This window comes from Pristiophorus japonicus, chromosome 3 (genome assembly GCF_044704955.1).
Source record: "Pristiophorus japonicus isolate sPriJap1 chromosome 3, sPriJap1.hap1, whole genome shotgun sequence".
In the NCBI taxonomy this organism is placed as follows: Eukaryota; Metazoa; Chordata; class Chondrichthyes; family Pristiophoridae; genus Pristiophorus; species Pristiophorus japonicus.
This window is the reverse complement of record NC_091979.1, coordinates 151,486,505-151,501,482: the sequence shown is the minus strand read 5'-3', so window position 1 is coordinate 151,501,482 and position 14,978 is coordinate 151,486,505. Positions and strand designations below refer to the sequence as shown.

The 14,978-nt window shown below is 41.2% G+C and overlaps 1 protein-coding gene across 4 annotated transcripts in view; it reads left to right on the top strand.

Moving 5' to 3' along the window:
- Window positions 1-14,978, top strand: part of hecw2a (HECT, C2 and WW domain containing E3 ubiquitin protein ligase 2a) — a 599,390-nt gene that overhangs the window by 447,977 nt on the left and 136,435 nt on the right. For all 4 annotated transcript variants that reach the window (XM_070875901.1, XM_070875903.1, XM_070875904.1 and 1 more), the window contains one exon: window positions 11,867-12,019. In XM_070875901.1, coding sequence (XP_070732002.1) covers window positions 11,867-12,019 — 153 coding nt within the window. The remainder of the gene's footprint in view (window positions 1-11,866; window positions 12,020-14,978) is intronic.

The window sequence follows — 14,978 nt, the reverse complement described above, 5'->3', positions numbered from 1 at the left end:
TTGATTTCTCCTACATTGTTTGGTATCGACGATCTCCCTTTGTCACATCATACTATGGTATAGATAATACAAAACCTATTATATTTAAATGTCCGGTTCCACATCTGGCCTTCGGGACCCAAGCGTGACTGTTTCTCCGCACCTCGCATGCATGAGTCATGTTTTTGTCCAAGGTCCAGTTGGTAAATACATCAAGTGTTATCCAATCCGGCACCTTTCCATTCTGAAACTGCTCTAGGTTATGTTGTATTCCATTGAGCAACCATGCTCCATATTTTGTACATACTAGTTCTGTCTGTATGGTTTTACTTAATTCCATTCTGCTCTATTCATCGAATTTATAGTTCTGCCGTGGTCTCGCAATGTGTGGGTCACTTGTAATAATTCCCTTTCTGCGCCATTACCCAGTTGTGCCTGTATTTTTCATTATTCTCATCCCTTTCCAGCAATCCCTTTAACGTTCGTGTTAGAGCGTACCTCGATCATCTATCGTGTGTAGGTCTATACTGTTTACCGTCACAACTCCCGCCGCGTATCTCGCGCCTACCATTTTCAGTATCCCTCTTTTTCCCCGATCCCGCTTTTTACATGACCCTCTTTCCACATTAAACTTCATGGTTTTTGATTCAGGGCCTTTAAGTGCTCGCAGGGTCAGGTTTCCAGCCAGGCTTATAATGTTTAAATTTAGGAATACAGTAATTATTCGCTGACGTACCCCGAAGTGTATCTTATCCTAGATCTGCCTTATCAATTCCCCTTTTGCCGCAGCGTTCATAGTTGGACATGTTTGTGGTGCTGGGGGTGTGGTGGTCGGGGCCCTGGTAATGTTCACTGTTGCTAAAGCTCACTGGAGCCATGTTGGTGGGGTCTATCTCGGGAGATATCCCTCCACCACCATTCACAGATGTTGAGTTAAATTTGCACCCCCTTCCCCCAGGTGCAATATCTTTGTTCCTCCTGGTTATAAAACACACCGTGGTCTTATTCCCATTAATTATTGGTCCCGTATTACTGGCCCATCCTCAATGCTATTTCGTTTCCTCGTTACGTTGTTTTATGCCTGTTATTTAAGTCTACTATTGCTCTGTCCGTCACCATCAGTGTTTTTGATTCTTTATTAAACTAATGTCGACCGAGTCCCTGTAATACAGGCCTTGCCGTCCCTCAGCCTGTTGTCCTTGATATGAGGCTGCATTACCCCACGTTGTTTCCACGAGCACTAGAGTCCTGCAAAAAAAACAATATTTCCCGGTCATCACCGGTTAGTTAGTGACCATGCTTTTTTAACTGGGTCTAGTGTTTCCACTTGCCTATACCCTTTATAACTACCATAACTTACCATTATTACCTGATAGGGTCCGGTCCATTTGGGTGCCAGCCTGGACCTCTCTGGGGTAATCACCTGACTGCCTATTTGAGGTGTTTGGACCTTCTGTTCCATAGTGTCGTTCTCTAAATCCTTAATTTGCTAATCTCTAGCCTGTGTCTTTAAATCATGTAACTGCTTACAGAGTTCCAATACAAATTTGCGTATCCTGTCTTTTTTTTTTAGTTCAAAGGGTGTCAGTCATGTCATCCGACTAGGGGTTGCCTTGAGCTTCATTAGTACTCAGGGTATCCTGTCTACCCATCCCTTTCCAGTCTCTTTGATGTGGGATATTTTTGCCTAATCCTAGTAAAGCGCAGGCCTGTTTCATTATCTTCCCTGTGAAGTGTGTACCTTGATCTGAGTTCAGCTGTAGTGGCATTATTTCTTCTGTTAGGATCCTGGTCATGGTTTCTGCTGAACAGTTTCTAGTGGTGAAAGCGTCTACCCACTTCGTAAACTGGTCTATTATAACTAAGCAGTATGTCTTCTCCTTGTTGCTGGATAACGGTCCAGTAAAATTTATCTGCAAGTTTTCCCAGGGTCCTTTCAGTCAGGGTTGATGTCCCATTCTGACCTTTACTTTCCCCCCTGAGTTGTATTTTGCGCATATCACGCACCTTCTATATCTCTACCCATTTCCTTTCACCGCCAGCGTCTGGACATCAAGCTTATCGTGTTGGTTCTACCTGTATGGACATAACCGTGGTATAAATTTAATAGGCTTCCCTGGATGCATTCCGGGGTCACCACATTCCGATTCTACGAAGGTATGCTGGGTATGTATCCTGACATTACAATGCCACTGGCCTATGCCTGTCCCCATGTAATGATCTTTACTGTAGTGGGTATAGATGTGGAAGGGCCTGGGAAGGGTAATCCCAGGGCTGGAGCACTTGTAAGAGCTTGTTTTAACCTTACAACCACAATTTCCTGATCTCGGCATTTCTGCAGTAGTTGAATAGCCCTAGTACCTGCCTGACCCCTTTCATGGTTCCTGGCCTGGGCAGTGGTTGAATTGCTTCTTTTCTGTCCTTAGGCATCTGTCATGTATCCTAGATGTTACTTCGCTCCTTCCCACCTGCACCTTCCAAGGATTTCTTTTTAATCCTGCACTCTGTATAGCTCCTAGCATTGTAGTTGAAGCTAGTAAGTGGTGTTGTTCTGTGCTGGAGGCAATAAGGATATCATCCACATACTGCAAAAGAGTGCTCCCTTCTTTGCCTGTGGTGGGCCTCGTCTTCCCGCGCCTCCTCTCTTATTGCAGCTAAAACATATCAGGTGAGCTACGCAGGGATGTGTCTCCTCCCTCTTTGTCGCTGCTGCTATTTTTGCTATCGTCTAGCTTTGCTTTGACTTTAACTCTTCTACATGTTCTGCCCATTCCAAAGTTTCATCGTAATCATCTCCAATCTTAAATCCTAACTTTTGATGTGCCTCTCATAGTCTGTCTTTAAACATTTTCAATAATGCTGCATCATTTTTGTCGGGGTCATCAACCCCAGAGTGGTTTTTGTATTCAATCCACTTCTATTCCCTGTACTCCCCTACCTTTTTGCCTGTCTTTTGAGTCACAGTATTCAACTCCAATCTTTTGTCAGAATTCTGTATTTCTACTATTTTGCTTTAGGGGTTGGTAACTTATTCAATAGAATTTGTCTCTCCTGTGGGCTGAGGGGTACCTCCTGTATGGTAATGTGGGCTGCTCTACGTCCGTTGGTGGGAATGGTGGTAGTGCATATCGGTGCTGCTGATAAATAGCCATTATCATGTGCCGGGGGCCACTCTACTCCTCACTCGTTATCCCAGTCTGGTTTACTGTTAGGTTGGGTTTGTGGACTACACTTACCCACTGTGGGGTACATTGGCTCTATTACCATAGGTGATGGTGCTATGGCTGTGCACTGCACTATCCGTCTGGTCCTGCCTTTATCGCTTCCAGCTTATTTATCAGCTTCTAACTCTTGAATTTGTTTTGTTTGAGTTTCTATTTGTCCTCTGTAGCAGGCGAGTATTATTACAGAGGCTTTCTTCGGTTTATTTTTATTCTGACTATCTCACCATTTCCTCTGTCAGGTGAGTCCTCTTTCTTTTATTAAGAAATCCAAATTAATAATGTCCAGTATAAAACAGCTGTCAAGGGAAAGGGTTAACTCCTTTACAGGTTTGTAAGAAGGCCTGACGTCATTACGTGACTTTGTGTAATCATCCGTAAATTTATTTCCTTAGTCTTTGTGCCTTCAAAACTTGCTTAGAAATTAGGAATCCGTTAAAACAGCAGAAATCATGTGTAAAGTTGTCATAATAAAACCTTTTAAAGCATGTTAGATTAAACTCCAATTTTTCAAAACTTCCAATTCAAATACTTACCAAAGATTTTTTCATTGATTTAAAATGAGACGACACATTTTTAATAGCTACTTTGTTTACTGAAATCCAATTTTCACACAAGCTATACACATTCCAGCATTTTGTTTTTACGGTCCCGTTCACTGAGCAAATCTTGTGTTTTATTTCTCTCACCACAAAATCTAAACTTCCGTGTCGGTTCCATCTTTTTTAAGAATTCTCTAATTCCCAGTTTTTTCCTTCCTTTGCTGAGTTCGCATAACTTACATTTTTTTCCCCATTTTTAATCCGAACTTAGTTTCGTTTTGATAACCTTCCTCCAGTCCATAGTTAAACATCTTTGTTTCTCTTTCTCGGCACAAAGCTGTGTCGTGTTTAACTTGTAAGTTTTTATATTTAAACCAATTATCTTTTTCACAGCCAATTTAAATCTCCTTTCTTCAAATTAGGTTTTGTATTTTGATGATCTTCCTCCAGTCCATAGTTAAACATCTTTGTTTCTCTTTCTGGCAGCTGCAGTTTTCAAGGTCGCGATTTTACACAGAGGGCTTGTGTCTCCGTGAATCTGTTAATTTAAACTACATAAGACCATCGCAAACACTTTTTTTCCCCCCAATTAGACGTTGAATTTTTCTTTTTTCTTAATTTTCTATTTTTCTTGGCTAGCATATATACCGGGACCCTTTTGATCCATATTCCAGAGACCTCCCTTGGTCTTCATTTTATCCCACTGGCCAGTTTTCCGAAACATCCTGGGGTCCCACCCCCCTTTTTCGGTTGCATTCCTTCTTGTTTGCGCTGTGCACGATCAATACCGGCTTCTCCGTGTTATTACCGTGTCACGCTTCGGGACATGAATCTTATTTTTCCTCAAACAATCACTGGGGTCCTCTCCCCCTTGGGTTGTATTCCTTCCTTTTCAGGCAATACACCTATCCCACCCTTTGTTTTCGTCCTTCCGTGGTTCGCTATAACTTGCTCTACAGATTACCCCTTCTAATTCTTTATACAGATTACCTCCTTCCCCGTCAATGCTACAGCTGCAGGTGGTACAAAACATACTCACTGCCATTCAGCTGTCACACCATCCAGGTCAGAGGGTCTGCATCCTGTTCATGACGCCAAATGTTGGGGTAAAAAGGAGGCTTCTCTCCTTCAAGGTGGACTTACTGATATAGTTAATCGACACCTAGCCCAGCTTCCCACTGTATAACATAAGAACATAAGAATTAGGAACAGGAGTAGGCCATCTAGCCCCTCGAGCCTGCTCCGCCATTCAACAAGATCATGGCTGATCTGGCCGTGGACTCAGCTCCACTTACCCGCCCGCTCCCCATAACCCTTAATTCCCTTATTAGTTAAAAATCTATCTATCTGTGACTTGAATACATTCAATGAGCTTGCCTCAACTGCTTCCTTGGGCAGAAAATTCCACAGATACACAACCCTCTGGGAGAAGAAATTCCTTCTCAACTAGGTTTTAAATTGGCTCCCCCGTATTTTGAGGCTGTGCCCCCTAGTTCTAGTCTCCCCTACCAGTGGAAACAACCTCTCTGCCTCTATCTTGTCTGTCCCTTTCATTATTTTAAATGTTTCTATAAGATCGTCCCTCATCCTTCTGAACTCCAACGAGTAAAGACCCAGTCTACTCAATCTATCATCATAAGGTAACCCCCTCATCTCCGGAATCAACCGAGTGAATCATCTCTGTACCCCCTCCAAAGCCAGTATATCCTTCCTTAAGTAAGGTGACCAAAACTGCACTCAGTACTCCAGGTGCGGCCTCACCAATACCCTATACAGTTGCAGAAGGACCTCCCTGCTTTTGTACTCCATCCCTCTCGCAATGAAGGCCAACATTCCATTCGCCTTCCTGATTACCTGCTGCACCTGCAAACTAACTTTTTGGGATTCATGCACAAGGACCCCCAGGTCCCTCTGCACCGCAGCATGTTGTAATTTCTCCCCATTCAAATAGTATTCCCTTTTTTTGTTTTTTTTCCCAAGGTGGATGACCTCACACTTTCCGACATTGTATTCCATCTGCCAAACCTTAGCCCATTCGCTTAACCTATCGAAATCTCTTTGCAGCCTCTCTGTGTCCTCTACACAACCCGTTTTCCCACTAATCTTTGTGTCATCTGCAAATTTTGTTACACTACACTCTGTCCCCTCTTCCAGGTCATCTATGTATATTGTAAACAGTTGTGGTCCCAGCACCGATCCCTGTGGCACACCACTAACCACCGATTTCCAACCCGAAAAGGACCCATTTATCCCGACTCTCTGCTTTCTGTTAGCCAGCCAATTCTCTATCCATGCTAATACATTTCCACTGACCCCGCGTACCTTTATCTTCTGCAGTAACCTTTTGTGTGGCACCTTATCGAATACCTTTTGAAAATCTAAATACACCACATCCATCGGTACACCTCTATCCACCATGCTCACTATATCCTCAAAGAATTCCAATAAATTAGTTAAACATGATTTCCCCTTCATGAATCCATGCTGCGTCTGCTTGATTGCACTATTCCTATCTAGATGTCCCGCTATTTCTTCCTTAATGATAGTTTCAAGCATTTTCCCCACTACAGATGTTAAACTAACTGGCCTATAGTTACCTGCCTTTTGTCTGCCCCCTTTTTTAAACAGAGGCGTTACATTAGCTGCTTTCCAATCCGCTGGTACTTCTCCAGAGTCCAGAGAATTTTGGTAGATTATAACGAATGCATCTGCTATAACTTCCGCCATCTCTTTTAATACCCTGGGATGCATTTCATCAGGACCAGGGGACTTGTCTACCTTGAGTCCCATTAGCCTGTCCAGCACTACCCCCCTAGTGATAGTGATTGTCTCCAGGTCCTCCCTTCCCACATTCCTGTGACCAGCAATTTCTGGCATGGTTTCTGTGTCTTCCACTGTGAAGACCAAAGCAAAATAATTGTTTAAGGTCTCAGCCATTTCCACATTTCCCATTATTAAATCCCCCTTCTCATCTTCTAAGGGACCAACATTTACTTTAGTCACTCTTTTCCGTTTTATATATCTGTAAAAGCTTTTACTATCCGTTTTTATGTTTTGCGCAAGTTTACCTTCGTAATCTATCTTTCCTTTCTTTATTGCTTTCTTAGTCATTCTTTGCTGTCGTTTAAAATTTTCCCAATCTTCTATTTTCTCACTAACCTTGGCCACCTTTAGGCATTGGTTTTTAATTTGATACTCTCCTTAATTTCCCTGGTTATCCACGGCTGGTTATCCCTTCTCTTATCGCCCTTCTTTTTCATTGGAATATATTTTTGTTGAGCACTATGAAAGAGCTCCTTAAAAGTCCTCCACTGTTCCTCAATTGTGCCACCGTTTAGTCTGTGTTTCCAGTGTACTTTAGCCAACTCTACCCTCATCCCACTGTAGTCCCCTTTGTTTAAGCATAGTATGCTCGTTTGAGACACTACTTCCTCACCCTCAATCTGTATTACAAATTCAACCATACTGTGATCACTCATTCCGAGAGGATCTTTTACGAGGAGATCGTTTATTATTCCTGTCTCATTACACAGGACCAGATCTAAGATAGCTTGCTCCCTTGTAGATTCTGTAACATACTGTTCTAAGAAACAATCCCGTATGCATTCTATGAATTCCTCCTCCAGGCTACCCCGTGCGATTTGATTTGACCAATCGATATGTAGGTTAAAATCCCCCATGATTACTGCCGTTCCTTTTTCACATGCCTGCATTATTTCCTTGATTATTGCCCGCCCCACTGTGAAGTTATTATTTGGGGGCCTATAAACTACGCCCACCAGTGACTTTTTCCCCTTACTATGTCTAATCTCCACCCACAATGATTCAACATTTTTTGTTCATTAGAGCCAATATTGTCTCTCACAACTGCCCTGATATCATCCTTTATTAACAGAGCTACCCCACCTCCTTTCCCTTCTTGTCTATCTTTCCGAATCGTCAGATACCCCGATATGTTTAATTCCCAGTCTTGGCCACCCTGCAACCACGTTTCTGTAATGGCCACCAAATCATACCCATTTGTAATGATTTGTGCCGTCAACTCATTTACTTTGTTTATAACGACCACGGAAGTTAACAAACGAAACCTCAGGTTTACCGGTTTTATTATGAGCAATGCATGGGAAAGTTCAGTCATGGAACCTCCGAAATACAATAGGTTTTAAGTATAATTTATACAGGTTTTGGAGAGGAGCTATCCTCCTACAAAATCATCGATAGGTCTATTGCTATCAGCAAAGTTACATTGATTTGGCGACTCTTATCAGACGGGCTTTGAGTGGTACATGCAACTGTCCATCTCTCATCATTGTTTTGTTCCATTTTGCCCTCTTCCCCAGTCTATCCGACGCTTAGTGTGGCTGTACTGGCTTCCTTATCTCTTCCTCAGGAACTTCTAAACAAAACTGCTGACTTCGGCTGTTTAAGTGTTACTAAGGTTAAGCTATAGTTTAATGCGTATAAGTGTGCTATACGCTATATGAGCAAGTGTTACATACATAGGCAATTATACAGATCCTCCTAATACTGATACGTTCACTACGTTCAGCATAATTCTGACCACCTATTTGCAACTCTTACAATTTATCGCTTACACTGGGAATAAAAGTGACAATAAATAAAATGCTTTCTGTGTATAAGTAAATATTTTGGGCCAGAAATTCCATTTTTGGTCGTAGTGGTATTTTTCTGCCAAAAATACCACTATGACTCCATTATGATTTTGAGGTTAAAAAATGTGCCCAGCGGTAAAAATCGGCATTGCACGAGGATTCGTGGCGCAAACTGCGAATTTTCTGCAACTTTTCTCCGAGGCTGATACCGCTGCGAGTTGGACTTTGGGCGGAAGGAAGACACCAAAAAATAAATTCCAAAAACACAAAATAAAAAAAATCACAAAACATTCACAAGACACTTTTCTACCGAATCGCTGCAAAAGAATTAAAAAATAAAAACTTTAACTTACCTTTTTGCAGGTCTTCATAACTACCGCCATTCCAAGGGCTGCAACGCAGGTTTTTCCTCTGCGTTTTTTTTGGTCCTATCTACGGGTGCGCTGCGAGCTAACTATCAGGTGAAAGCGCTTTTTGCAGTCTTACACACCGGCATTCCACTCCCCAATGGTATTTAAAAACCGCCGGCGCAAGACTTTTAGGGAATTTTCCGCCGCACCACTTTACTGTCGGAAAACCCGGCGCAAGGTTGGGGAATTTCCAGCCCATAGTGTTAGATAAACTGTGGCGTTGCACACGGAGGGTCAAAATCAAGTATAGTCTTCAGGTGAAGTAGGGTTAGAGGGTGGGAAATATTTGGACTGGGATGCACAGATGTAGGATTAAAAATAAAATATAGCTAATATAAAATATATACATATTTACTCCCCATTTTAAAATCATACATTCTGTCTGTATTCTTATAACATACTTGGATTTTATATTCCTATTTATAGTTACGTAGCAAAACTGGTAATTTGAGAAGCATAGTTGGTTGAAGTATTGGAGTTTCTCTGCAGTGTAAGCTGAGAAGCTGGGAGACTCAACTGTGGTGCTGTAGTGCCTCCACTGGCGTTGAGTGTAATTACAACATGACAAGTTTACATGGACAGTTTCCATTATAAAGATGGACATAGGAATTTATATTAGAAACTGTTGTCACATCGAAAGTAAGGTTTCGTAGATGTTAAGTACATACAGACATCATTATTTTTAACACGGTATAGATATATCTTGTATGTGTATAATATGTAAAGTTGCAGAGAAAGTATTCTCACCACCTAAATGGTCAGATTCACTCATGTTAACCTTCATTATCTGAATAGTCTGCTATTGTAATTCATCTCAAGTAGCTCAATGCAATGTACATGTACTTGATTTGTGCAAATTTCTCAATGTGATTGCCATGCTTTCAGCACTCGTCTAGTGTCGACTGACTTAATAGCTTTTCAAAGAGGAAATTAGAAAAATAATGACTTGCATTTATGTGGTGCCTTCTCATGTCATCAAGACTTTTCAAAGCACTTTACACAATGGAATACTTTTTAATTATGTAGGCAAATCCAACAGCCATCCTGTACCAGCAATATTCTGCAAATAGCAATGAGATTATTTTGGTGGTATTAATTATGGAAGGATGGTCAGCCAGGACACCAAGCAAAATTTCTGCCCGAAACTACTTTGAATAGTGTCCTGGGATCTTTAATATTCACCTGAATGGGCAAATGAGACCTCAAGTTTTAAGTCTTGCACAAAGGGCGGTAGCTCTAATAATGCAGCACTCCCTTTATATTGCACTGCAGGGTTTGCCGAGATTATGTACTCAAGTCCTATTGCGGTACTCGAACAAGCTGGTAAATGATTATGATTCCTGATTTTATTGAATGGATTAGGCTGGATTTTCCTCTTTCACAGTGTTCCACCAGGGCAAGTTTTATGGGTTGGGGATCATTATCTATGCATGAAGGGCTTCTGATGAAATTCCCACTGCCAAGAAGGTGCCCACCAGTGTATTATATAGCAGTATTGGATGGTGCTGCAAGGGTCCAGAAAAGGCAGAGGAGCCCTCAAATAACAGAACTGCAGACGCTGAGGCCGACAAGACCTACAAAGGTGAAGTGCTGAAGGCCAGATTGGAGGGAGATTTAATCTTTACTTGGATTTCTCCCTCCACGTGGCGATCTGGGATGGGGGGCATTATCATGCTACGCCAGGTCTAGCAACATTTCCCCCTCCTTGGGGAATGGCGGTATTGAGGATGGACGGAAGTGACGGGGCACCTTGCAGCCCCACCCCCTGGACAAGCATTTACATTCAGTGGGCAGGGAAACATAGAAAATAGGTGCAGGAGTAGGCCATTCGGCCATTCGAGCCTGCACCACCATTCAATATGATCATGGCTGATCATGCACTTCAGTACCCCATTCCTGCTTTCTCTCCATACCCCTTGATCCCTTTAGCCATAAGGGCCACATCTAACTCCCTTTTGAATATATCTAACGAACTGGCCTCAACAACTTTCTGTGGTAGAGAATTCCACACAATTCTCTGAGTGAAGAAGTTTCTCCTCATCTCGGTCCTAAATGGCTTACCCCTTATCCTTAGACTGTGACCCCTGGTTCTGGAAGGGGTGACCAGTAGCAGTCTTGGAAGGGGGAAATTTAGTTTGGACAGAAACTCAGCAGTAGAGCCTACCACCTGATTTTGACCCCATTGCTGCGGGTCTGTGCCCTGAATTTGGGTGGGGCAACACAGGAAAATCCAACCCTATATTTGGGATGATGCACTGCAAAGTTGACACCCTGCAAGTCATAAATGTACAGCTTGAATTTGAAGATATGATTCCATTAGAAATGGAAAGTTATTTAGTACGATTGCATTTCAGCGAGGGGAAAAAAATCCATCCCTCAATGCCTTGTTTGAAATCTTGTTAGCTGTAAAGCAGAACATTTGCATAAATGCTTGATGTGAATCCCTGTTCTCTGTGGGGCAGCATTCAGTCCACCTGTAAGGCTGACAACGTAACATTGCGTGGTGAGTGATCTGAATTGCCAAAAAGAAAATATTGAGACCTTGTAAAAGGTTGTAGTGTAACTTGGAGCTTCGGTGTTAAAATGATTTAATTAGGGTGAGCTTTCGGAGGCTTACTGGTACAGGAGAATGGGGTCAATGCTTTGAATTTGCTTCCAATTCATTAGAATCATGTGAATCTATTCACATTTTGTCAAATTTATTCTCTCAGTAATTTGGCTGGCACTCCAACTGTCTCCATGCAGGTGTGGTGATGAGAAACACCAGAAACTGCAGAGGAATACCGATTAGTTAAGAAATCAAATCTGACCGCACATTCAGAACTCCCAGAAAAGAAATTCTTAATTTTGGACTTCAGTTCACCCACTTATGTCAATCCCTGATAACTACAAACCACAGGGAATGCTGTGCATGAATCTATGCCACTATTTACTTTCTATAATTTACCATAAATAAGTAATCCCAGAGTGCATCAAGAAACTGCTGATTCACATTCGCAATAATGAAAAACAGAGAAAAGCACCGGATTTAATGAAGGCAATGACTTTCAATATTTGTGTGACTAAGTAACCAAATAAGTGAACTTTACTTTTTCTTTTAGGTTGGATTACAGTGGCCCCTCTCGCGAGTTCTTTTTCCTGGTGTCCAGAGAACTCTTCAATCCGTATTATGGCTTGTTTGAATATTCTGCTAATGACACTTACACAGTGCAGATCAGCCCTATGTCTGCATTTGTAGACAACCACCATGAATGGTAAGCACTTCTCTCTATAGTTCTTCAGGATTTATGAGTGGTTTCTCAAATTAAAAATGAATCCAAAAGATTTTGTTGATACAATTAACATAACAAAAAAAACTAGAAAAAATATTAGCGAATATGTCACGTGTAAAATTATTTAGAAGAAGAGAAATATTTGCCAAAACAGAACCATAAAGCTATTGAAAAATATTATAAACATTTGTTATTCTTAATTTCCAGTAACTTTGTATTCCTAAAGACTTGCTCAGAAATACGCTGTATTCCCAAAATACTTTTAGGATATGTGACTAAGATAGAGCCTTACATAAATAATTGTTAAGAAAAGTACTGGTGGAAGGAATTGCAGATGGTGTTTTATTCAGAAGTTTGTAGAGCTGAAAAGAAAATAAATTGTACAAGATAAAGGACAATGAAAATGGGTGGCAGGAATCCAGTACAACCAGTACTCTCTAGCGTCATTGATTGCACACACTGTCCCATTTTGTGGCAAAAAATTATTTCCTCAAGTTATCCGTTTGCATGGCAGTGTTGGACAAAGATGTTAGTTTTGACTGGGAGACACTGTTCTTTTAAAATTCATTCTGACACAAAAATTGCCGTGAAAATGTGTAAACACTCTTCATAATTGGCAAAATCAGTGGGTAAGAGCTCGATCCTTCAATACTGTGAGTGCTTGCTCTGTAACCACAAGAGATGGCAATGGACTGGATGAGATTAGTTATGTTGTAGTGGAATGAGGTGGAGGCCTCAAGCATTCACGTTGATTGCCTCAAACGTGACCAAAAGTAGTGGCTAGAAACCACGAGAGTAACAGAAAGAAACTGTTCGTTGTCTTTACCAGGGGCTGGTTCCTGGGCTTCAGCGTTACTTTTCTACAGACTGATGCCTGCATCTAGGGATCCCTTTCCCTTCATCTTGGCCTGCTGCTTCTTAATCCCCCATCCCGCAGCCTTGGAAAAGGCTGCTGATGAGTTGCAAGTCTGTTTAAAATTCTCCAGAAGCTGTTTGAATTTTGTCCTCTCATTTTGTTCCTATCCCTTTAATTTCATTTCTATACAAATTTTTTCTCCACAGTGATGCTATCCCTTGAGCTGCTTGAATTTGTACTTGGAATTGTTAATTATGCAATTGAGCTGAGACCAGAGACTTGAATGTTTGCACTTGAGATTCATGCAGATTTTAAAGCAAATTAGAACTGACTTAAAACTGAAGACAAAAATGACCATACTTAATCAGAGAAGTGATGGGTATGCCCTTGAGTTTTGATGAGGTAAATTGATAAAAACTATTTCACCGGTCAGAGAGTCAGTAACTAGAGGGCATAAATGTACATTCCCAAAAGAACAAAGGAAAAGGTTGGCAGAATTATATTTTAACAAAGACAGAAGCAGAATCCATAATAGTTTTTAAGAGGAAATGGATAAATATGTTTTAAAAAGCGGTGTGGGAAAAGACCAGGGCATTGAAATTGAGTTGATACTTCTTTCAGAGAGCCAGCACATCGCAATAACACAAATGGCCTCCTTATGAGCTGTAAAATTCTATGATTCTAGAGGTATGGGGTCAGAAATTTTTCCCCTTTGGGGTTAGATTTAGAACTTAGATGTCTCTCTAGTAGTCTATCAAGTAATTAACCAAAAAGTTAACCCATCACTGACTATGGGAAATATTTATAATTTCAAAACTAAATATCCTGAATTAGTTAATCAAGTATGTAGTGATTCTGTGCAGTTAGAAAATAACCTCAAGGTCTTAATTGCCAATTTAAGCCAAACCTTGAACATATTTTTTAAGATATTCCTTGGTCCCTGCTGTCAGTTATCGGTAGGGACTCCACCCCTCTGTCTATCAATCACCACAAGTGACCTCTTTCCTGGGATGGACCCTCCTTGGGAGTCACCTGTGTCACATTGGAAATGACCTCATCTCCACCTCTTTTAAAGCCCTTGGGTAGAAATTGGTCTTTTGGTGATAGCGGTATTTTTTCGGCATTTTTCGCCAAAAATACCGCTAATCACTGCGCTATTTTTTAAAGGCCTAAAATTGGCAAAAAAATGCACCCAGCGGTAAAAATCGGTGTGGCACAAGGATCCGCGCTGGAGACCGCGGTCCTCAACAACTTTAGTCCAAGACCGATTACCACTAAAAGACAGGCAGGAGGCTGGGAGGGGGGGAAACACAAAAAAAATTGCAAATAATAAAAAATCTCAAAACATTCACAAGACACTTACCTAGCAAATCGCTGAAGAAGAATTTGATTATAAAAACTTTAACCTACCTTTTTGCAAGTCTTCATACTTACCGCTGTTTCTGGGGCTACAATGCAGGCTTTTCTCGGGCATTTTGTATCACCCAAGATACAGGTGCGCCAAATGGCCAATTTAAAGCGATATCGCTTTTTTTCGTCTTGAGTGATGGCAGTCCGGTTTTCATTGGTATTTCAAAACAGCCGGTGCAAGACTTTGGCCAATTTACCCGATCATCTTTTTTCACCAAAAACGTCAAAATATCGCCGAAAAAACGGGCACAAGGCTGGCCAATTTTCAGCCCCTTGTGTTTTTTTTTACCTCACCATATTTATTTTTAATGTAAGAGATTTAAAACAGAGAACAAGGGGAACTTCTTAACACAGTTGTGAGGCTGTGGAAATCACTTCCAAATCCAATTGAGGCAGAAACTATGTCAACATTCAAGATTAGATTGGCTCGGTGGATGAAGGAAAGAGGATAAAGGGATATGGGAACAGAGTGAACAAATGTGATTCAGACTATTTGCTTATATGAAGAGTAAACACTGATGCATACTGGCCTGTTTCCATGTAACTTCCAAATATTTCTATGCACATGTGGCAGGGTGATCTGTTGGGCTGCCTTTAATTTTCTAACTTTAAAAAAAAAGCTGATTTAGATGTCTTCTAATACTAAAAAATTCACAAGGCTTGTGAAAGTTGTGA